The 26,143-nt window shown below is 31.7% G+C and overlaps 2 protein-coding genes across 2 annotated transcripts; one reads left to right on the top strand and one right to left on the bottom strand.

The window, feature by feature from the left end:
* Window positions 1-916: 916 nt before the first annotated feature.
* On the bottom strand, window positions 917-20,769 carry LOC144849691 (rhophilin-2-like). The gene is made up of 14 exons (XM_078706699.1): window positions 20,573-20,769; window positions 19,718-19,833; window positions 15,205-15,409; window positions 14,780-14,857; window positions 13,684-13,808; window positions 9,463-9,571; window positions 8,084-8,233; window positions 7,520-7,615; window positions 6,968-7,124; window positions 5,611-5,718; window positions 5,182-5,376; window positions 4,985-5,061; window positions 4,438-4,584; window positions 917-4,101 (listed from the first exon to the last, which is right to left on the bottom strand). Exons 1-14 carry the CDS (start codon window positions 20,603-20,605, stop codon window positions 3,658-3,660), a joined length of 2,040 nt encoding a protein of 679 aa, XP_078562825.1. The 5' UTR covers window positions 20,606-20,769; the 3' UTR covers window positions 917-3,657.
* A 1,417-nt stretch (window positions 20,770-22,186) lies between these two features.
* LOC144850245 (15-hydroxyprostaglandin dehydrogenase [NAD(+)]-like) lies at window positions 22,187-26,084 on the top strand. The gene is made up of 7 exons (XM_078707484.1): window positions 22,187-22,373; window positions 22,967-23,093; window positions 23,633-23,739; window positions 24,166-24,262; window positions 24,572-24,648; window positions 24,902-25,047; window positions 25,334-26,084. Exons 1-7 carry the CDS (start codon window positions 22,281-22,283, stop codon window positions 25,455-25,457), a joined length of 771 nt encoding a protein of 256 aa, XP_078563610.1. The 5' UTR covers window positions 22,187-22,280; the 3' UTR covers window positions 25,458-26,084.
* The last annotated feature ends 59 nt before the right edge of the window (window positions 26,085-26,143 follow it).

Below are 26,143 nucleotides of genomic sequence, written 5' to 3'. Positions count from 1 at the left end.
TCAGTCTGAAGTGACAAATTATCGTCTGCTAGGAATTAAAACAATCAAAACGACTCACCTGCCAGCCTTGGTTTCTGTTCTGTTGTATCCGTCATTTTTGTCTGCTATTACAGGGAAACCCCAAATAACTCATAGGTCATTCCCAAGATCTTTGGACTTTTAATTTCTACCGCTAAAATTAAACTGTAACCTGAGAAGTACTAAGTGTTAAATGGTACGGTGGGCGTGCAGCCAGCAAGCACGAAAAGTAAATAAGTTTGCACTTACTTGCACAATCACATGATCATAGAGGGCGCAATTCATTTTAACAATTTCTCCAAAGTTTTGAATAATTTCCATATTTACAAAAATTGACCACGTGTTCGAAAAGATAAATCTGTACGGTGACACAGAAACATATTAACCTGTTTATTTATTCAATTGAGAAGAACACAATACAACAATGACCATCATGTTTACTATGAAAAAACAACTGACCCATGTAGGCCATGTGTAGGGCCTATTTTGTTTCACTGTTTATAGCCTAACAAATAGGCTATTGGGCCTAATAACTCGCCAGGCGGATGTCTGGTAATTTGCGTTTTGCGCTAATACAACTGTACATACGTTTCAGAATTGTTGTTTTTTACTGAAACTATATGGAAATATGATAATATATATAATCAAATGGCTATCTCACCTTTTTCTGAGTTTCTTTTATTTATAGGCCTATTTATTATCTTATTTCTTCTTCCACGAATGGAATTAAACGCACTGGTTGATTCTACAATACAAGTTTATTAAAGTATAACATCGATTGTTTATAATAGAAACGATGATAGGGGCAAGGGAATAATGCCATCCCACTTAGGCCTATCTTACCAATAAAAAAGATATGGTTTTATGAACAGAACAAATGAAACACAACAACCATTGATTTGTAAATAAGGCAAGTTGGCCACCAAGAACCATATTTTAATATCCATAATAATATATAGGCTTATAATAGACACACTGGCTATCATTACGATAAGTACATTTATTTAATGTATATTTTCAAATCTGACCATACGAATTCATAAATAATATAACGATGTAGGTCTATCTCTCTCCAAATCATCTGCGTCACAACACCCGATACTGCAGTTGTAACTAGATACATCTTAACCGACTATCGCAAGTCAGTTAGATACAACTGTAGAACACTGTTTTAACTTAATATTCGGCGCACGCAATACAGACTTATTATATTAAGGTATATTAAGGATAATATGCTTGTGTTTTAATAGAATAATTACATCTCAAATTTATGATCGAAGGCAAACACGCTTTTACAAACATGGAATGTAAACACATGGAATCAACAAAAAACAATGTATTGATGAACAAGCTAAATGGTCGGCAAGAAACATGCGTCCAAAAGCTGATAACGGCTTTTGCACGCGCGCGTCATATTCGCACACGCGCGTCATATTTGCATTTTTAATGGATCAAACACTATTGAAATAATACATAACACATCCATTAACAAAAATATATACACACATGCAGATGAATAGAAATAAATATAAAGTCTCACAAAATAGATGAATATTAAAATCGAATGACGTAACAAAGAACAAAATGATATTTCTTTAAACTTTGTTGTACTGGTCACAACAATGTCGTGCAAGAAGCAGACGAATATTACAGTAAACAAAATAATTACACATAACAAGAAATTTGATTTCCAATAGAACAAAACAAACAAATAATAAATGTATCTAACTAAATCTTAGATTTGTTTTTTAGTACTTAACATTGGCTATTAATCTGCTGAAGGTTACAAGTAAAAGTCATCGAATTGAAAGAAATATCATTAATGAAACATGAAAGAGAAAAACTATGAAAAAATTAAATAATGTACACCTTTAGTAAAAGAAACATAAATAACATAATTTGCAGTTAAATACCCTCCAATTAGTGACCGCATGTTCTGTTACATACAATATACAACCGGTCCTGTAGTAAATGTTATTTCCATTACAAAACTATACCACAGCAACTAAAATAGAATTACTGCAGTAACTAAAATATAATTACTGCAGTAACCAAAATAGAATTACTGCAGCAACAAAAATAGAATTTTGATACGTAACATCTTGAAAGACAACATAGATACTGATGAGACTTTTTTGTGGGACCTTTTTGGTAAAGAGTGCTTCATTAATATTCAGATTATTATTAGAATTACTTTAATGTATTTAAACAATCATTTTCCTAATCAGAACCTTTAATTATATTCATGAAAATATTAATATTAGTTAATTAATGGTTTTATTGCTTATAATACGAAAGTATATTCATCAAAAATGTAGTAGAACCCGAAAAAAAAACCAGTTTAATTTATTTATTATGTAATAATTTAAAAAATAATAAATTGCACTTAATAAAAGCCTAATGTAGGGCTATAAAAAATGTTTTTCAAATTCATATAAATCATATCCAACAATTTAAAAACATATTTAAAATTTTTTTTACTACGAAAATTTAACATTTATAAATAGGTGGGCAATGATTTTATAAAAACCTCTGTGCAACAAACTTATTTTTAATATTACAGTAAATAATTTTACCGTAAACTTTTGCATATAAATAATGATAAAGAATTTAATAACAGTAGAACCATGGACCTTGATTGATACGTCCATGGTAGAACACCTTTTAAGGGGACACCTCAGGGACTTCTCCATAATAGTGTGTCCCCTTAATAGAGGTTTTTCCTTAATAGGAGTGGCCCCTGAATGGAAGTGGTAGACAAACAGTTTTACTTTATTAGGTTTAAATGTATATCATGCTAAAATCAATTTTTACAATTTGTTAATGGTATTCAGAATTATTTATCAAGAATTAGGACACTGAAGCAGGAAGGTATAAAACAATTATTTTTATACCACCCTGACTAAAGCATGTGTGCAATTTAGGCAACTTAACAAATTCATAGAATATTAGTAAACATGTACAAATGATGCTTTTCTTTGTACCTCTAAAAAGTTGTAACCATGATTTAATATGTACAAATTCAAGATTTAACCTAAATAATAACAGCTACATATTGGAAGCCAACCATATGGAAAACATGATATGAGACTAGCATGTACTTATAGATACCACTTACATAAAAACAGTTTAACAATCTTTTCATAATTATCATCTAACTTGCCATATTATTGGTCTGCAACCTGTAAATATAATATTGTGTAATAAAGATAATTAACTTGATTTTGTTCAAACATAGTGTAGAATATAGATATATATATATTTGTAAAGTTTTGTCTACAATATTTTCTATCTTTAAACTCTGTTCACATGTAAATTTCATTTAAAATCTATTAACATGGAATGTCTTCATCGCATATTTCCTTTAAACTGTGTTCGTCTACTTGATGATTTTATTTAAAATGTATTCATGGAACGGTTTTATATCATATATTTTCTTTAAACTCTGTTCACATGGAATATCTTCAATAAGTTGTGTCCAATTGAAATTTCATTTAAAATCTGTCCACATGGAATATTTAGACTTTGTCCACACATGTTCTTCAATATTTAGCGCCTTACATAGCTTGGCCAATTACTTTTATTCACACACCCTGTAATAAATAATATCTAATAATTGTCATATAAATATAAATTCAGCTACCATAAAGCCTGTGGTTTGTCGCCAAGAACCGTTGCGTCAACTGATTTTCCTTTTTTCCCGCTTTTCTTATCCTTCTCTTTCTTCTTTCCTGTTCCGGTTTTACTTACAACTGGTGGCGGAACTTTCGGAGCTTTCTTATTCTTTCTGTCCAGTGTCGATTCTGGAACGCTTCCGTTTTTCGATTGTAAGAATCCTTTTTTGTTTTTCCTATCAATTGTTGTTGAGTTCTCGTTTGTTGTTTCTCCGTTTATGGGAGATGTTCCGTTAAGACGGCGTTGGTCTTGCGGATGAATAAACGAGTCTTCTAATGCTGTGACAATACTCATTGTTAGTTTTCCTGGGCTACTTAATATGTGTTTTACAACTTGGTCATGTTTTGCCCATTTTACATCATTATCTTCAACACGAACTATAAAATCTCCTTCATTTACTCCCGCCCTCTGAAATGTAAAATTAATAATTTGATGAAAAAATGGTACATTAAGTTACTCTGCTGTCATATCATCATTGGTTATAGCTCTATGTACCTATTTCTATCCATTGGGGGAATTACAAGGGTTATAATTCAAGACAAAATCAACATTACAGAGTATTTTGCAAAAAAAAAAAATCTTCCTATGGTTAGAAAAGGCAAAAAGTTAATCTATATTCTTATTATCTTCCTAATATTTTGGTCTACCAAGTATACTCATGCAGATGGACAAGTTTGCTTGTAACAGACAAGTGTGCTCAAACAAATTAGACAAAAGTCATGGCTAACCGCCATTGACACATACCAATGCTGGTCCATTGGCATCAACACTTGCAATGATAACTGGAGAGTCTCCTCTGACAGTGAATCCAAAGCCTTCAGATCCTCTTGTAATGACAACCTCTCTAGGAGCTGACCAGCTATTTCTAGCATTGAAAATTGCCAATGGTCCCTGTAGGAAATAAACGTTATGTGAGTTATGATTGCCTGACTGTAAGTTTAGCATTAAAATTGTGTATGAAGAAACAAATTTCAACTAGTTAAAGTAATAGATTTCTGTCTTCAGAAGACTGTGTCCTGAAACCTCATCTGGAAAAACGTCTCAGTTTGTGAATATCATCACTGTAAAATTTTACCTACACTATCAAACTAATTTGACAATTAAAGTGTGATGTGCCCACATAAGGTAGTAATATACCCAAATATGGTAGTGATATGACATCATCATGTTCACAAATGGGCACATCACATTTTTTTGTGACATAAAGTTTGGTAGTGTAGACAGAGCTTTATATTAACAACAAGAGGGACTTTGATAGAGAGTTGTTTCAATAAATGTATGTTAATCTTACCAATGAATGGAATATATCCTTCACTTTAACTTTGGCGAAGTCTGGCAGTATCATGGAAGGTTGGTAGCATGTTTTACCTTTGAAAATAAAACACAATAACATAAATATCGGAAATTATTGCATGAAAAATCCTTAGATTATGTGGTTTAAAGCCTCTATAATAAAAGGATTTTATTAGATAATTTACGATCACAAACCTTTAATTGACGGCACTTCCATGATGTCAAAGAAGTCATCCTCCTCGTCTAGCTTTGAAAAAAACTCTATTGAGCGTGTGTGGGCGTGTTTTAGAACCTCTTGTAATGTGTCGATCTTGCGTAATGTCTTTGACAGATTGTGTACTCGTAAAGCCTCTTCGTGTAACATAACAGCTTGCTTCACATGTGCTTTACCTACATGAGATTAAGAAATATAATAATATCAAAACTATTATTAAAGCTTAATTTAACTTTGTATGTTGTTTATGGATATTAAGTCCGAAGAAAAGTGAAATGAAAAAACAGACCTATTATAACATTTATAACCCCCAGTGCCTGGTTTATATTTGTATGTGTTGTACACACAATGTGAACTTGTATTTTATTTTGAATGTAACATGATGATAACATGAAGTGAATCTATCATACCTAATCTTTTTCTTGATTCGTGATCTTCTGGTATTTTCTCTTTCTCAGCATCCAAGTGAATTTCTGAGAATAGTTCCCTTAACTTCTCTATATCATAGTCGGTACCGGCTAAAAATAATACATAGAAACATATAATCATAAGAATTTGGATTTTTTAATGAATAGGAACTTGGCAGGTGTTAGTACACATTAGGTTTAATGTTCCTGGGAGTTTCGACCAATTAGTAAGCAAGCAGCTTGAGTACATTTTCATAAATTTTAATCAACATGCTCATAATGTTTCTTTAACATGTTTACTTTACTCAAAGTAAATAGAGAACGTGTTTACTCATTTCTGTTTACATGTCTGTTTACGTGTAAACTCATTGTTTACAAGGTAAACAAATAGAATGATATTGTTCCAGAAGTCAAGGAACCGTAACATTTGGAGTTGATAATTTGTGTGGTTTGGGAATTTAACACGTTATATAGTGCCACATCTGCGTTTTAAAAAGTTCTTTTCAATCTACGCAACATAGAAGGGTATTTGTTGGATTTTGTTAGAAACAGATATATACATATATACTGATGAAGGGCTAGTGTTGCTCGAAAGCTCTGCTAACTTTACTGGCTTTTCGCTTTTTTTTGTATCTCCATTGAGATCCAGCCACAGATACCCACAGCATTGTAATATTTTCAGTAATTTTCCTTTGGATTCATATATACATATACATATATAAAAATAAAACAGACAAATTTCTTGTTTCTGCCTCAAAATAAAATATTTATTGTACGAGTACTTTCGACCACAGGTCATCATCAGGTACTGATAGAATATTGGTAAAAGACGAATACATATAGAAAAAGGGTACACATTAGAAAACAAAGGAGTCTTTTATCAACGTGGATATCCAAATGACATTGTTGATAAATCATTGGATAAGATACACACCGTCACTCATGAAGAAGCACTCAGACCTAAAGTTCATGATGTGTCTGATTGTACGTCTTTCTAGTGTACCCTTTTATTTTTATACATGATCCTGCCTATGCAGCACCTATTTCTTTCCTGATACATATACATATATATACACTTTCAATTAAATTATCAATAAGAAAATATAGATATATAGTGAAGACAACATTTTAGCAATGTTCAATTTAAATATCATGATCAACTAATCTCATGCTCAAGTATATCCCATACTCCTAACTTAGGCTAATCCATTGTTAAGGTAACCAAAGTTTAATCCTACACCCTAAGCTTCTATAGATTTCGTACCAAGGCCCCCTGGTACTATACCCACTTATATATGGCAGTAATACAACTAAAGTATAACATCTTTGAAATAAAATAAGATATCTTAACATTTCTTACCTTTCTGTCCAATTAGTGCCACAGCAACGTAATAATGTGATAGAGCCATGAAGTGTTGTGACTTCACCAGCACCATTGAGATCCATGCATATGGTATATAATCTTTAACTTGTGCGTGCATCATAGCCTTGTGAACATTACTGTATGATGTTGAAACCTGTAAATGCAATGTGCAAGATTTTGAATGAAACAAACTTTATAGTTTATAAAGGTTTTTCCTGATTTTCTCTTTACATTTTTCAAATTGTTATTTATGTATAAAGGTTGCTATTATTATTACTAATTTGGATGAAATCAAGCCTCAAAAGAGGGAAAATACAAGCATAAGCAACTGAACAAAATAAATGTAGGCCTAATTTAGTAGATGAAAGTATTGCCTGCTGGCTAGGTATAGGTTTGGACAAACAATTGTCATGAGTTAGGCCTATTTACTAGCACTTTCGCTGATGGGATCTGTTTGAAAAGGGTACTTCAGGAAAAAAGGGGGTCCTTTTGAACCCCACGAACCTCCTGGCTACGGGCTTACTGAATATAAATCCTGTTTAATCGTACCTTAGCTGCTTCTTTTGCAACTTCTATACATGACTGGACATCACAGTCTACCCCGCCAAGCACTCTTCTCTCAAATACAGCTTCCTGAACTTGACCCTATCAATAAAAGAACAAAGATGTCACATTTTAATAATAATATAATAATAATAAAAATATATATTTATATGTCTTTATTTTGCTTGCCAGCTTAACAAACATGTGAAGTATTGTACTGACATTCTCATTTTCTAGAAGAGGTCAGGACAGTGGCGTAACGGCTATAAGTACTCACCAGCTAAACCCAGGGCCCCAGAGGTTAAGATGCTCAAGCATGAGAAGTCCCAATGAAAATACCTAGCATGGGAGGGCCCTTTAGAAGTACTAAACCAGGGGCCTTTGCCCCTTCCGTTACGCTACTACAGAAGGAAGAAAGAAAAGGCCACTATGAAGAGCTTGCAATTTACGCCTAACTGACTTTTTTGGGTTGACCTTTGGATCTAGAATTGACACGACATAACTTGTTCCTAGTTCGTTGCAAATCAAAAGCTCCCTATTTTTTTCTTCCAGGCAGTGTGTTTGACTTACCAGCATAAGATTAACAAACATGTCCAGTACAGGAGCGCTCATGTCCATACTGGGCGCATGACTGAAGTTCTCTGACAGGTATCTAAAGGCTCCTGCTGCCTTCTCAAAGTACACTACCACTTTATTAATACCTTCAATTTGACTTCGATCCTGAATTCAAGACAAAGATGAACATACTATGAAAATGCTAAATAAATTTATTTGGTTACAGATGTTTTTGTTTGTTTTGACTTCCATCTTGAACTCAAGAAAAAGATAAACATAATATTAAAATGCTAAATAAAATTATTTGGTTACAGACGTTTTTTTTTTATTGTTTTGACTTCGATCTTGAACTCAAGAAAAAGATTAACATAATATTAAAATACTAAACTATACTGTACAAACATTTTTGTTTGCAACACGTGTTTTTTTTGTTTTTGTTTATACAGATGAGTAAACAAATCTAATAATAATATGCCATGAATATTATTTTCTAAGAAACACTGGTATAAAATTGAACTCTTTCAAATTTAGAAATTTACAATTATTGACACAAAACACAATAAAAAAAACAAGTCAATATTAGTATGAATATTGTTACCATATGGTTATTATTTCTATAAATAAAGTTATTAATATTCTAAAAATTTCACTGTACTTAATTGCAATCATATAAATATAGTATCAAGTACTTAACGTTTTAAAATAGAAATTTACGTTGTTTACACAGAGGCGATTTTGATTTCATTTTAACTCTTATCAATAATTGTATGTTTATTAATAACAGCATTGAAAGAAACCAATAGGGAAATCACAAATTGTCAACACTAAATGAAATGTTGAGCCTTGCCGATTAGTTTTAAACAGCATAGTCAGCGGAAATTAGTACAATGTAATAAAAGCATCAACACATCAATGTGTTACATAAATCACTTAAATACCCATTATTATTATTCACTACAAACAAAAAATGTTGTTTTCATTGAAAGGTGCTAACATTGAGAATTTACTGATGTGTATTGCATCATTTAAAGTTATTTAGCAGATGTCGAACAAATGTTAGTTGAATGTTGAAATTTAGAGGTGCGCAGTAATTGGTTCAAATCGTAAATATGTCAGTACATATAAATTCTATTATCAAATGGCTCAAAATGGGAACATTCAAATGTATGATAATGTACACAACTTAAATCATTCAATAGATTTCAAGTTAGAGAAAGAATTAGAGTAGAACTTCTATTATAGTATGGGGACACCCCAAGGATCCAATAACCTATTCCCCCACCCCCTTCACTTTTCCTGTCAGGATGTCTGGTTTGAAAACAAATTATTGGAAAGCTTTAGTGACGATAGAATCATCTATATAATTTTACAACATATAATAGTCTTTCTTATACCTGTTTTGAGCCTAGTTGTGTGTACAGAGCACCAATGTTGAATAGAACACTTCCCTTCTCAAATGCTACTGATCGCTGTACAGAAGGTACGCCAGTCAAGGCATCATACCTGTAACAACAAATATTGTTATTTAATTATATACTTTATAGTTTTGAATAATGGATGAGATATAATACAAGATAATATAGGAGATGAATACAAATTCAATTAAAATATAATCAATATTTGTAATTGCAATAAAAATATAAAATTAATATCAAAAAGGTTTAGGAATCATATAATTACTAACAGTAATATTATAACAATAATGGTAGCCATTAAGTCATAGAGACATTACAGTGAACTAATACTATAATGGTAAGGTTGATAACCTGTATTCAAGCTTTTACAAATAATATTAAATACTTTATATATAGAAAATAGAGCTAGATATGTACAGATTGTATTCATTTAAATCAATGTATGAAAGGCTACAGAATATTTGATAGTAGTATAACCATAGAAAATGCTGTTCAGTAATTTACTGAAAATTACATATTAATTGGAGAATCGAAGGAGCCATGTTCTTTACCACTAATGGCTCCTAATTTAATATTAATTACTTTAAAATAGTTGAATTGACTGGTAAAACTGTATGACATTGAAATATACCAATCAATGTTGTTTCCAACAATTATAACTGTCAGTTGTGTACATATCTGTAGTAGGACAAGTATTTTTATTGGTTCGAATATCAAACATTTTGATTTTACAGACAGGTTGCTAAAAAATTACAGTTTAGTACTGAACACAGGTCATAGTTCAAGTCTAACAGGTGTAATCGAAATGATAAACCACCTGGCACCAACATGTTGTCATCCCTAAGGAATGAAAGGTGACTTGTGTTACATTGGCTGTAAATGTATTGTTTATCTGTTTTTTAATGAATGTGAAGAAAGTAGACAGTAGAGATGGTAGGATCTACTGTATAGAATACTGTATTACCCAAGCCTATATTTAAATGTTGTAGCTTGTAAAACATGATCTACAGTACATCCGTACCGCTAGTATCATGTTTCATTCCATCGCAAACTTAAAAGCCTTGGTAAACAAACTTTCTGAGAACTATACATTATCTATAGCAATAAATAGTAATTAATAAACAAAGAGGATTTAATAAAAAATTATGAGCTATACCAGGATATTTTTGTTTTGTAAGTACAAAATAAAATTAGGTCAGTAAAATATTCACATTATTAAAAGATTTGAATTTTCTCAACAGTAATTGTTTTATATAAATAAATTTGTTTCGTGTTGCATAGCAATGATTGTCGGAAACAGTTGCCATGACGATGTAAACGCTTCACCAGTAGTGGAGTGTCGCTCTAACCTTGGCCACACTGAGCAGATGTTTTTAGAATTTAATTCAGTTGACTTAAAGGATATATGTATATGTAACTGAATATTTTAAGACCTTACATTAGGTGATATGTATAAATAAATATGAAAATAACTAGTTCAGGTTTTATAGCTTTATGCGATAAAATAGAACGTTTGTCATCTATAGAATTATTCTATAGAATCGTTTGAGGAAGAATTTTCGTTTTACAATTCTATTCTTTAGAATTTTCAGGAAGGCAAATCATTTGTACTACTTGTACCAAATCATTTTATTTCTTGTTTTGTACTGTACAGTAAGTCTGTATTTTCATCTTTATTTCTAAACCACCCAGTGATAAACTAGAAATTAAATAATTAGGCTTTGGTTTAAAGACTACTGTACGTGCAAATTGACCTCTACTTAGGACATGGGACTAAATTGTATACTGTAATGTATTAGTAGGCCCTACTATACATGCAACTAGAAATTCTTTTAAATATCCAATGATCTTCAAAAATGAAACAAGCCTCAAGCAAAATATTATCTCACAATAGATAAGCGGACAATTAAACAATTCTTTCTCTCTTATGTTTTCATTGCGTCCACACATCAACCCTGACGTGGAAGCTTTTTAACTGAAAACACAATGCTTGAATACATCCATTCACACACGCATTCCATTCTTATTGTATGAAAAGAAAGAAGATCCTCTGTGTCTTCAACTATTTGAATTATCTTTGTTTAATTCTAATAACCTGGATCATGTGTACTCTATTGTATTTTGTTAAACTGGTTAGAGACACCGAAACGAAAAGATTATTGTTAATAACCAAAAGCTTCACGTTTTGGTTATTTAGGACGTCTACATGTTTACAATACAATGTAATAAAAATAACTATTTTATATATTCCTCTTTCAAATATGAGTAATTGTTAGGGTTTTTATGTTGGATATTACTGCAAGATGATGGCTTTTTTTTACACAAAAGTTATTTTTAAAGATGTATATTGTCCTTAACAAACATGAAAAATGAAGATAATAATAAAATCAGTCTTTGAATAGGCAGTTGAAAACACTGCGAAAACCAACTGGCTGGCAGTCAATTTGACTATTTTTTGCTTTAAATTACAGTTTTTTCAGGTAAATAATTTGCTTTCCATCAAATTTTTGGCCAAAGTGGATAACTATTTATGTGACATTAAAATGGCATATTCAATAAAAAGAATTATTTTTTCATAGTGACAATATATCTTATTGCTAACAACACTTTAATCTCTAGATAGATAATTTATTCAATAAAACGGAAATTTTAAATCAATAATCTCACAAAAATTAAATTATTAAATTCTACATCTGAGTCATGGCAAAGTACAACCACACCTACAGTTTTACATGGAATTGATTAACAGTACTGTAGCAACTGATAAATGATATTAATTAAAAATACTGTAGCAACTGATAAATGGTATTAATTAAAAGTACTTTATTATTTTGATTAGCTGGTAGGTTTTTCAATTTCAATTTTAAAGAATATTAGTCTATTAAAATACTGGTATGGACTTAACTATGCTTTTTTTACTCTATCTTTATTTTGATTATATTACTATTGCTGGCACTGTTGTTATTGGATAATATCCTTTTATTGATCAAGGCTAATTAGCATATGAACACCTGGATATATGCCAATGGATGCTATAAATGAACCCCACACAGGATATTGTCAATAGTAGCATATTTCTTGCAATATCGAGTGTTTATCTTTGCAATCATTATAATATTTCTATTTTTAAGCTTAAATATCGAGAAAACTCATTAGCATATTGATGCTGCCAACTGGATACCTCAGCTTGGGTGTGGCCAAGTAAACTCTGTCAATAAAGCCATCCTGTATAATTATATTCCATACGGATAAATCTTATAACTGGTGACTAATTCATACTGAAAACAATTAATTATCAGTTTGTAACGAACTAGTAGCAATGTATTAAAGGCGTTACTGTTTAGAGAAAGTTAGCAACAATATGCCATATCTAATTAATTCCTAAATATAATTATTTAAGAGTGATGTGTTTGAGATCACAGAGTGGAAGTGAGTCCCGGATGTATGATGAAAATGAAAAAACAAATCACTCCTCAGCAGGATCTGAATCTATTTTAAAAATTGATATTATTGTCAATAGGCTCCCTGTCCATTATTCAATGTCACCTATTATTCATTTGGTCATCAATTAACTCTTTTTTTCTAATTAGTGATTTATGGAATTTGACATACTGCAGTCCCATAGGGCCTGTTAATGTACGCTGTAATTTGGCGGAGTGGGATTATACTTGAATTACATTAACAATAGATATACTAGTATACTGTATGAAATCTTTTCTAAAATTATGATCTAACTACAGTCAAAATTTTGAAAAAATAATCATTATAATTAAATGAATGATTGAAAATAAAAGTTTGAATTGGGAGCGCCGCTTGATAACCTACTAATGAGATATTGGTGATGCCTAAACAATGCAAGTAGTGACATTGATTGATAATGTGATGATAATACAGGTGTGGCAACAATGACATACAAATGATGAATAAGAAAGGTAGCAATGGCCACATCTAATGATCGATGACAACAGTGTTAATATGATTCAAAGTAAACAGTAGCAAACATTTGCAACATTTTAAAGGTGAAAACTAAATGTTTAAACTCCATAAGTTAAGACAATATCAAGTGACAATGTTAAAAAGGAAAAGAATGTTTAGTTTTTATTCCACAAACATGAATTGTTCATTATAAGTTGATCATGAAATTTGCATTTTGAGAGCCAAAAATTGATAAAAGATTATTTAAAAAATAAACCAACTCACCAATGAAAGTATATTCCTAAGTGCCTATTTGGTGGGAAAAATCGATGCTCAATGAAATAGAGTTGATTATAATATTCCAATAAAAGTTCAACGCCAGCATCATTACGAGACGGCGTCTTGATGGCCTGTACATTGAAGAAGAAGTTTAATTGGGTGTCACAAATGTTGCATGAACTCAGATACACAGTGTACTTTTATTTTATTCATATATAACATTTAGGATGAAACTGTTCGGGGACGGTGCAATTATGCGATAGGTGTGCCCAATGGACTTTCTTATTTTCATAATTGTATCTTCTCTTTGGGAGAGAGAGGGCTATTGTTGGTTTATTCAGGTAAGCAGGTACGACACAGACTGTTCAACAAAACACGAGTTCACAAAAAGTCAAGAATATAATGCTAAACTACAGTAATTAGATACAAAATTACATATTGCATTTTGGAAAATTTAAATCAAAGAGTAAATGCTAAAGATTTATTTATAATACAATTTTAAATTTGAGTTTAATATCTTAAGTTCATTTTGAGGAAATAAGTGTAAATTATGTGTTATACAAATTATACACTAAAGATGATTAGTCATCTGGCAGATTTATACCCGACAACTGCTACAGTAAAAGCTAGAAGATGAAAGCTCGCGTGCATTGTTTAAACTAAATAGGTCCATTATCTTTTATGCCATGCATTTTCAAATGAATAAAATAAGACCAATTAGCCATTTGTAGCTATAAAATGGTTTGGTACTTGCATCATATGTTTTATGCAGTAACCACATTTATACGGATCTATCAAGAGATGTAATACATGATGTGAATAAGGGTAATGTCTTGAAAAAGAAATACAGTAGAACCTCTATGAAGGGGACACCTTTGGGAACTAACAAAGTGTCCCTTAGTAGTGGTGTCCTCTATGAAGGGGACACCTTTGGGAACTAACAAAGTGTCCTTAGCAGGGGTCTCCCTGAACAGGGGTTGGCGATAGTGTTATTAAACATACAGTATTTTCCCTTGGTCTTTTTACAGGAAATTGTCCCCTTAAAAGAGATGGTTTATAGCATTAAAACGTTTATTGCTCTTCGTTCGTTTCACATACATACCTGACGTAGCTGTAAAAAATCACTAATTTCTTTTGAAAACCTCTCATCCTCTTCACTATAATGTTCTAATATGTAATCCTACAAATAATAAATGCATGGATTAAATTAAGATTTCCGAGGTAAAAATTAGGTATAAAAGTCTGATTTTCTCGTTAAATCCCAGATATCGATCGAAATGATCTTTACAATATATTCTGAACCTACTGTATAAGGTACGAGCTTATTCCATGGTAATGGTGACATTTAAATTGACTCCAACCAATTCAATCGTTCTATTCATTTCACCATTGCTATTTTCAATGAGTATTATTACAGTAGCACTACACTTTTGATTAAATAACATACTGGATATTCACACCTTTATTATAAAATATGACATAAGAACAGGAGTACTGTAATATATTATTATTGAACAATTTGATTACCTTAAAAGCCTGTTTCACATCAACGTCGTTTGTCTCCTTGAACCCCAAAGGAATCATGGGTACACTTTGCATAAAGCTATCAGTCTGATACGGTATAACATCGCTGTTGATATCAGCAAGTTCTTCTTTCAGAAGTTGTAGGTTCGAATTGACAAAACTCAATTCTAAGGCTACTTGTTCTTTTAACTTCTTGTTTGATGCAGCCCTGATAAAAGAAACGAAAACGGATATATTCATAATTATTAATTTTCACTTTAAAAAAAAGGGAATGCATTATTTGATTGTACTGCATACAGTATGTAGTATGTGAAATATTACTATATTATAAATTACATTGTGTATATTGTATTATGTATTTTATTATATTATAATTATATTATAAATTCATTTATAAATATTGATTCAATTGCTGACTACATAAAATTAAATGTGAAATTTGAATTGCATATTGCAAAAACTGATGTTATTTACAACATATACAATTTTGTAAAAGAAATTTTAATTGCGTAATTGCAAAAAACAAAACAGATATTAACATATATACAATTTTTTAAATGTTTACATTCAATAATAAATTGGGTTAGAGAAAAAGGACGGGGAGAATAGATTCCCACAAATATGTTGGGAAGTATTCATTACATACCAAAAAGCTTACTGTAACTTAGTCACGTATAAAATATTATATTGTGGCACTCCCATTAGTCATGCAGCAATGTAAACACAACGCTGCCCACAACAATGTGAAATCCACTAATTGTACACAATACAATAAATCTATAGCCAGTCATCTATAGCCATGTAGAAACTCAACAATACACACAGTATATAGAGAAAGTATAGAGAATATAATAATATACTGTAGAATATATAACGTAATGTAGTGAGTCCCGTAGTTTGTATTCACTCTGAAATAGGAGAATGTATCATTTAATACCAAGCCTCAGCATTATGTGGTAAAGTGGACAGTTCCTTTCAATGCCGCTTTTCCTCCCTAGTATTTTCACCCAGGTAGGCCTACTCATTTATAGAGTGGACTGGGAATCAGGAATTGATCAGAGTATTTCTACAGTTTATAATGATAGTAAAATGTTGTAAACACTTGTTTGTCATTAAATTTAATAGCCAAGATGTATACTGTAAAAGAGAAGAGAGGGTTCATAACAAGCTAATTAACTTTAAGATACTGTATTAATATAGAACGCTTAACGATGCTGATAACTTTCATTTATTGCAAATGTCAACTTGTTCCAGATAACATTTGAGAAAAACATCAACTTATTAGCTTCTCAAATAATAACCTATTAAAACTCTTTGGAGAGTAGAAATTGACATTTTAAAAATGTCATTTTTATGGTTCATAATTTTAAATATGAATTCCACAGTGTATAGTACTTATATTGATTACAAAAACAGAATATTTTCAAAATGCATGATTGAGCCAAAACTGGCATTTCAACAAAAATAAAGTAAATGTCAAGAAAACAGTTTTGTTTATGTTTTAATGCAGCACTTAAAAAAAAATTTAAAAATTCAACAATCAAACAATGTGCAGCGCTTATACTATATCCAAATTTAGGTAAAAATGTTCAGTAGCTAAATAATAATAAAAAATGATAACTGGAGCTTATATTGCTCATTATGCAAAGCCTCAATGTGCTTACAAAAGAAAAAAAATAGTTAAAAAGGCGAGTTTTCACAGCAGAATTAAAAAAAGTGGTTGAACTACTATAGCCTGACAGATATAAAAGATAGGTAAACCAAATACGACAGAGTCCCAAGAAAAGGAATGGAAACCCCATAATGCTTTGTTGATGGATGGACGGTAGTGAAATTGTTTTTGTGTTTAGTTGTAGTGTTAAAAATAAACATTTCTCCTTATTTGTTTCACAGGAAAATATCCCAAAAGAAGGATTAATTCTACTATACTTAACATAAAAATACTAAATACAGTAGTATTATAGGCTGCAGTATTCCTTCGGGCTTTACACCTTAATTATTAATCTTCTAGTTCGATAGGTGATAAAAAACAACTAAAATGTGTGTTTTCGAGTGTTATAATTCACTGTTTACGTATAAAATATAATTTCACATGGGAATCAAGGCTTTTTAATTGTAGTTGTTTACACATGGATTAATTTCATTAGCATGGTCAAAGATTTGGAAAATATCATGTCAAAAAAATAATCGTCATTGATACTGTAGCATTATGCCTACAGTATACAAGTTTATATTCTTTCACATAATACTATGACTGTAAAAATTATCTTATTTAATACTGTTCTGTTATGAATTATTTGTTAATAGTTGGAGCTAAAATATTGTTTTATATTTGATTCAACACAAGTTTTCAATTGTAATTTTTCTTTAATTTATCCATTGAGGAACTAGTATATAAATTGCCTCCATGATTTATCCATGATTCGTAGAAGATGGTTTTCTAAACAACAAAATAAACTGTGCAACAACACCAGGTAAGTATCAGCATAGCACCTGGGAGGTGATTAACTCAGGTGTTTGATCACCTCTGTCAGAAGGTGTCACTACCCAGGTCTGTTGGAATGTGCTAAGTATTTTCAAATGGTCAGCAAGTAATACCTGTATCATGGTATGTTTTGTATGAGGAGAGTAAGAAATAGTACAGTAGGCCTACAAAACAATACTGTATACAAAATATTGAATACGTTTGATATTTAATTATGGATATCAATACACAACACTACAATATACACTATACAACAATACAGAGCTTCTTTCTACTGAACCAATCTTGCGGATACCTGGTAAGCCTTGCCTCTGGCACTTTGCCTAATATAGTAATAAATTGTTCAACTTTAGCAAAAGTAAATTTATAGTCAAACAACCAGTATTATGTAAACATTGTAAAATACTGCAAAGTACTAAATTTTAGTTTTCAAGCAAAATAACTAGTACCTATGACTGTAGTGTGACCCCGTTCAGTACTTCTTCGGCCCTGTTTCTGGTGTGAGGAACTGATATTGATAAAAATAGTGTGTCTAACAAATTACACACCACATGTGCTGTACCTCTGTTTTCCAATAAACATATCGTTTTTAAGAAAAATTGCTTTATTTAACACTCTCAATTGTATGCTGTTGGAAGACCATTTAACCACTTTTTTAATATCTTTTGACTGCAGTGAAAATAATGGTTATTTGTACAACTGAAGAAATAGGTTTTTGATTGACTTCTTAACAATATCTACGTTATGCAAACCTGTGGACTGTATAGTATGCAAATAATAATGAGTTCAAGCCCTTTTCCCATCAGGAATGGGACAAATTATAACAATCTAAACATTGCAATGCGAACATTTATTTGTACAGGTGATATATATTTATTTATCTCGGCTATGATATCTTCTATAAGCTTAATCCACTTGACCAATCTTTTAGCTCTTTCGTTAAGTGAAATATACGTAATATACAGTTTGAGGTCATACACCGCATCACAATTCTATCAAGTATATACTTAAGCAAGCGCCGGAGTATGCACACTCTACGCATGATTTACCAAGCTTTTATACCGTATCCTACTTTTAAAAACTTCTTGAATAAAGTACCTACCACTAATCTTCTAAAAGGACAGTATTGAAAACAAATTCATGCATGACTTAAGAAAATAATAAATGTATTGAAAAGAAAACAGAACACTTAACTTGTGAATAGATTTGAGTGTTATGGACTGAAAATAATGTATAATGTTGACGACAGGTATGCTGTGATCAATTAGATTACTAGACTTACTGTACATTGCAGGTTTAACCATGGAGTTTGAACTTGTTATTATGTTTTTAAATATTATACCACAATTTCACAATTATAATTGCATACTGTACTGTATGTACTGGAAAAAGTACTTGCAGGATGTTCATAAGTGCACACACCAAGAAAAACCATGTACTGTACCTGGACACTTTTTCTTGGTGTTAGCAGAGTTTTTCTTGGTGTGAGCAGTGTTTTTCTTAGTGTATGCAGAGTTTTTCTTGGTGTTTGACATGCATTTGTAGTGTATAAAAGGGGATTTGGTTGGTCATAAAGTATGATAAGTAGTACTAACATGGTATATGTAGTCTGTTGATGTTTTTTATTTTTAATTAATAATTAATCCTATAACTAGTTGGTACAGGGATGTACAATGATTTTGTTGAGTGTTTGGTTTATTTCTTATCTTTGATAAACATTAGTTGGTGTGTGTTGTTTTGTTTGTGTTTTTGTTGATAAGCTCTCCTATCTTTATTAGTTGGTATGTGTATGATTGGGTGTTTCCTTGTATATGATAAACTTTGCTCAAATTAAAAATATATTTTTAAAATTATGAATAACAAAACTATCAGTGGATTTGTGGGGGTTTCTCTGTCAGTTAATGCTTCTTTCTTAGTACATAGTGTATAAGACAATTTTTAGATGTTCTCTACAATTTATAAGTACACATACGTGAGACTACAGTACCGTATGTAACTACCAGACTAATGAATTTTAAAATAAGAACTAACTTGTATAGATTCTCAGCTCCTGCTCTCATGCGCATCTCTTTATTAATTTTCTGGTTGAGTTTTTGTCGTCGGTTTTGCATTCGCCCTCGTACAGATTGTAGCGTTGGGTCAGTACCCTGTAAAACAAAGTTCACTGTATTGAATATCCTCAAAGAGAACAAATATTTTCTCTTTTCTCAATTTTAGTCGTTATTTGGTTTGTTTAACCTGATTCACATAGTCATTAAATACTGTAACAAAACTATAATCTATCATCTTTAATTAATTTCATTTCTGATATAAATTAATAGACATTTTGCCAATAGATAGCAATATGAGCTTTACTGCATTTGCCTATTGGCCAAATTAATTACATCATAAAAATGTATTAATTCCATGGAACTGGAAGCAGATTCTTAATTAATCGAAAAAATTAAATCGGTAATTGTAATTGAATTGGTTTTGAATAAATTGGGTGCTCTGTTATCCAAAATTGACATTAAATGTATTACTATTATATAGTACTACACAGTGCAACAGGCACACAATAATTTGTCATTTATCAATCATTCAAGTCATTAATTATTTATGATCAGCCAAGTTAGTTTAGAAAACACTTGAAAAATATATAAATTAGAATAAAAAACAGTGTATAAAATAGCGTAGTAGGCTACATTTACCATTTATAGGCCTACACAATATCGATCATCAACAACAACAAAACAGTCTAAATATCAACTCCACAGGGACTGAGCAACAGACGACAGGTGAGCAGCTACCGTACAACGGAAACAATTCGGCCGAGGGTAGCTTAGGCCTGACACTTTGCTTGTCAATGTCAAAAGTGTTTATAAAAATGATCTCTAATAAACTTACCTTGCGAAGTGTATCTTGTCCTTCCCCGTGCATATTTATCTTCTTTTGAATAATTTAAATAATATAAAACCAAGTGAAAGTAGATGCTTACAGCATCACTTCGCGGTTACGTTTGTTTAAGCTCTGGTTCCCACAACGAATGATAAGTACAGTATGTTTTTGAATGCGATCGCGACAACACACACGACATACGTCTGACCTTATCGTTCACACATGCGCAGTAGTTTACTGTGCTCAGTTGTGACGTGTAGCCTACTAAGTACGTTTCACATTGGTATTAATATTATTAGTTTCTTTATTTTCATATAATAATGTATACATATTACAGTTCAAACAATTAATTTGTGAGTTTTTAAATGTTTTTACATTCATTTTATGCAAAACTATAGGCCTAGTATATCATGGGTGTTTCAAAAGGCATTCCATAAAGACTTAGTCACGTAAGAGAGCCGTATTGATAGTAAGGGAGTTTCTATTGTCATTTTAATGACTCACAATTCAAGCAGATAATAGGTTCTTAAAATGATTAAAATTGTATTACAGTATTTTGAATATGGCACATTTGTTTTGTTATTCACTTCCGGCGATATTGTAATAATCTAACTCCGGGTTCGATTATAAAATTGGTAAAAACAACAAGGAAAAACACAATAAAAAATTCTTAAATAACTAGATATCAGAGTCATAAATATTAAAGATATAATATTGTCCCTCTGAAAAAAAATAATTCTTTAAACAATTTTTGTTGAATATGCCATTTCAATGTCACTTTGACCAAAAAATTTGATCGAAAAAAAAATGTATTTTTACCTGAAAAAAAACTAAGCTAAAGCAGAAAATAGTCAAATTGGCTGCCACCAGCCAATGGGTTTATGTTGAATTTAATCATTTTTTTGGTCATGTTATTAGTGTAGTGAAAATCTTTTTTTTCGGGTTTTTCTACGGAAGTGATTTACTGTACCTTTATATAACTACAAAATAACCTTATTCAAAGTCTGATTTAATTAATCTTCATTTCTCATGTTTTTGGGGACAATACATTTTCAAATATCGGATGTGTTTGGAATTTTAAAATTAAGTTGCCTTACACTTCACAAAGCGAAGGACTACTTGGCACCGTGGGAAGGGGATTTTTCGTTGCGTTGTTTCTTTACGATGGGATGTTACCACGCTGTTTGTCATCTTTTTACCAGGGAAATCCCCTCGCGCCCAAACAGAATGGATAGACGAAATTTGGTCAGTAAGGTGCAGACAAGGCTATCGCCTTCTGACAATTGTTGTCTTTTATAAATTTATTAGGATACAATTAAATATTATTATTATCCTCGATGAATCCTTGATCCCCAAGGTAATTCACAGTACACAGGCGGGTTATTTCTTAGTACTGTACTTGAATCCGCTGTCGCATCACGGTGGGGTGCTTTTTACTAGACAATGTAATGTACACTATTTATACTTTTATTGACATTTCTCAAAAAGTGGTATCCTGTTTACAAAAGAGGCTTATAATACTACAAAATAGTTAACTGTGTTTACGTCATAATGTAAAGTACTGTGTAATGTTATAAGGCCGATAGAGGGGGTAATTTAAAAACTTTTAAGTTAGGACACGAAAACACCGGTCATCATCGTTGATTGTCGCCTCTTCTTCAATAAATTGTCGATATTGACTGTTTTTAAGTACAGTATTAATAATTAGAATGTCAATATGAACGTTGAAGGTAAAGTAGCATTAATTACGGGTGCAGCTGAAGGGCTAGGTAAAGCTTTCGCCGAGGAACTTTTGAAGAAAAATGCTAGGGTAAGTATGCACTTAAGGTAAGGGTGGGAGCGTTAGTGCACGGTCTGGTAGGCTTGAGCCAAACAAAGTGTAATGTGTTTGTTACTAGTAACAGACTGTATTATATTAACATGCCAATTTGCAATAATATGGTACATTTTTTCATCCACAATATAGAAATATACAAACAAAATGGTTAGCTTTACACTTCACATGTGATTTGCTATATTTGTCATTGTTGATTAGTTTCTATTTAATTTTCTGAATTAAAGATAATAATATAATCTCTCATATTATATCATAAACTCTTACTGGGCGTATTGATATGACCTGGTTGTTTGGCCATGAAGATGATAACAATTCCAAGGGTCAATAATCAATTGGGTGTGTGTGATTTAAATTATTATTTTACCCATCTCCTGGATCTCTAGAATATTAAAATGTATTTTATCTAATATAATAATAATGATTATTATGTTTTACCAACAATAATTAGTTGCAAGGATATATCTGTTTAAAAATCTGTCTTTTACATTTACTGTTATCGCCTACAGTACCTTGATATAAAATTATATAACAATAACATGGATTACTCAATTTCCCCACTTTTCTAGGGCATTGCAATTGTTGACGTGCAGCGCAGCAAAGGAGAGGCGACAGCCAAGAAATTTCAAGAGACATACGGAAAAGACAAGGCTGTGTATATATACTGTGATGTTACAGATGCAGACAAATTGAAAAGTAGAGAGTTACTTTAAGTAATTTGTATGACTTTGCCAGGGTGGATTTAGGCTCCTAAATTTAACTATTTAAAAAATAGATAAAATACTGACTACGCATTGAACGCCAATCATAACAAAACTATCACCGTCTGTGTGAAGAATGATCGATGGTTCCCATACACAGAACACACATCTCTAACATATGCAGACAAATGTTACGTCACTGTGTTTAGCGACCAGATAAAGTATGATCGTTTTGCTAATTGCTGCGTGCGATACATGTGCCATTTCCGGGCCAACTAAACTAGTGAGAGGTACCATTTTATCAAACCAACCTGTGGTTCAAATACTTAGTGTCTGAGGCCCCCACCCCCTATTTTAAAATCCTGGATCCGCCCCTTCTAATGAAAGGTTTATCATCAAAACAAGATCTTATACAAATGTGCAGGTGATGCTTACTCACTTTTTCTATGCATAGTTCAACCTTGAATTTTAAACCAGTTTTGCATCATGTAAACATGTAATTCAGACACTACATCAATATTAAACATTTTTTAGGTGCTTTTATATTAACTAAGTTGACGTACGACCGCATAGATATTGTTGTCAACAATGCCGGTGTTGCCGACGAGAAGAAGTGGGAGATGATGCTAAAAATTAATTTGGTAAATGGTTTCCTTATCTATTTATTCCAATACATTTAGGCTTCATCTGAATTAACAAAAAAAAAAGAATTTGAGGTCTCATGGCATCAAATTACACTGGCAGAGTAAAGTGAGATTTATGGATCCTTATCGGTATGTAGCCCCAACTTCTGCAAGAAAAGGGAAAAATCTCTGTTCAAGCCACTGGGTTGTCAAAGGGCCTGTGAAAAAGTGGTCAGGTTGAAACCTTACCAACTTTACTGGTGGCTATAGGCCCTTCTTATCTAGGGGCAGGGAGGAGATGTAGTTCTTGAATGCACTTCTCAATTTGAGAAGGTTGATTCAACCAAGTTTCACAAACCATTAGATATATTTGTATACAAATAAAATAAAGCAGGAGTGACTCCATATAAAGCGACACTGAACAATGATTCTTCTTATTCTTAGACTGCTGTCATCCAGGGTACATTTCTTGCCCAAGAACACATGTCACAGGTCAATGGAGGTCAAGGAGGGGTCATTATTAATGTAGCATCTATGGCAGGTAAAATAGAGACTAGTTTTATAAATCTAAAGCTCTTTCTACACTATGATGTGCCAAATATGGTAGTGAAATAACATCATCGTGTCCATATATGGGCACATCACATGTTTTTGTCACATAAAGTTTTATAGTGAATGAGCTTATCATTTTGGCATAAACACATTATTAATACGATTATTAAAAGGCTCTCGAGAAATATATATATAGTCTATTTCGTGCTTAACTTACCTATTACTGGACAATATCCTCCCCCCCCCCCCCTGCTGAAAAGAGACTAGAAATGTTTTATCTAGATGATATTTTTTATAGGGTTATTACATGCGCCATATGCTCCAGTGTATACTGCAACCAAATACGGAGTGGTTGGCCTTACCAGATGCCAGGGGGTAAATATAATTTTTAATTTGTGATAGATGATAGATGATAAAAGGATAATTTATTTGTTTTAAAAGATACCCATTGTAAAATGCTGATGCTAGGTATTTGTATTTTTTAAATAGTGCCCTCTTTCTGACCTTTTTATAGCACCCTCTATATTTAAATTTTTTTGAATAGTGCCCCCTATCTGACATTTTGATAGCACCATCTTGTCCATGTTTTCCTAAAAACTTTTATTTTATTTTTTCCAATCTTGTCTAGTTTTATGATGATGAATTGGTAAGTAATGGAATCAGAATAAATGCACTGTGTCCAGCATTCACAGACACGGCTATAATCAACAAATCAACAATGAATGCATCTGAGGCTAGAGCTCAAGAAATATGGAATCATCTTAATTTATTACCGTAAGTTAGAAATTAAAGCATTTTTCAAACTTTCGACCCTTTTTGGTGTTTGTTTCTATTCACTGACTGTTAAAATCTCCCCAGTGACAATTTCACTTAAGTGGTAGTAACAATAAGATATGAGAATTTTTTAATGTTAAATACCTTTCCTTAGCCTTAATATGATTGGTGAATATGGCCACATGACATTCTCTGTATTTTCAATCTATTTTTAGATAACAAAAAATGTAAAATAGTAACTGGTACTACTGTAGTTCAATTCAATCTAATTACAATTAATTTGTAGAGTTGCACTTGTGGCGAAGGCATTTATGAGACTGGTTGAAGAGAACTTACATGGACAAATAATGCGTGTAACATTAGAGAAGGGCATAGATTTCCAATACTACAAACCCATACCCAAGCTCTAAAACAGATATGATGATGTAATTTTAATTATAATTAATGATAATTAATCAGGACACAATTAACCAAAGAATGTTTTCCTAACGGTAATAACGTGATACAGTCATCCAATCCATCTCAACTTACCTTCCAGGCCCATTCTTGGGAATGGACCCAGGCTATTAGCATTGCCAGGGGACATATATTGTTAAAATCACTTACAGTACAGTATTTTCTAAATGAAAAAAAAAACTTCCAGTACTACTGTGTTTGTTACTCTACCCGTTAATTATTATTATGTGATACACACTAGGGAGATCATCTATTGTGATTGTAAGTGATCTTTAATGTGTACAGTATGAGATTTTACTATGTGTAATATAATCTCAGGAATAGATTTTTGTAGGTAAATTTAATATACCTAAAAATTATACCATGACTAAGAGTACAATATCTCTTTTTGGAGGTTAGATTAATTCTGAAGATGAGGGAAAAATGATTTGAACTCTGGTATTTGTATGTTCTGTCGTAGTGCTGTTCCATTGAACCGTATAAAGAGTTAATTAACAGCAGAACAATGCTATAATTTGATTGTTTCTATACAGTACTAAGCAAGTAACTTTAGTAATGCAATAAAATGAATTAACTTAAAATCTCTGTCCATGTCACTTTTCACTGAATCCAAGAATGTTAATGGGTGTGGTGTTGGTAT

The sequence above is a fragment of the Antedon bifida genome, chromosome 8, assembly GCF_963402885.1.
Source record: "Antedon bifida chromosome 8, ecAntBifi1.1, whole genome shotgun sequence".
Taxonomy (NCBI): domain Eukaryota; kingdom Metazoa; phylum Echinodermata; class Crinoidea; order Comatulida; family Antedonidae; genus Antedon; species Antedon bifida.
Note: the sequence above shows the minus strand (reverse complement) of the source record. Positions and strands in the feature narration are given on the sequence as shown.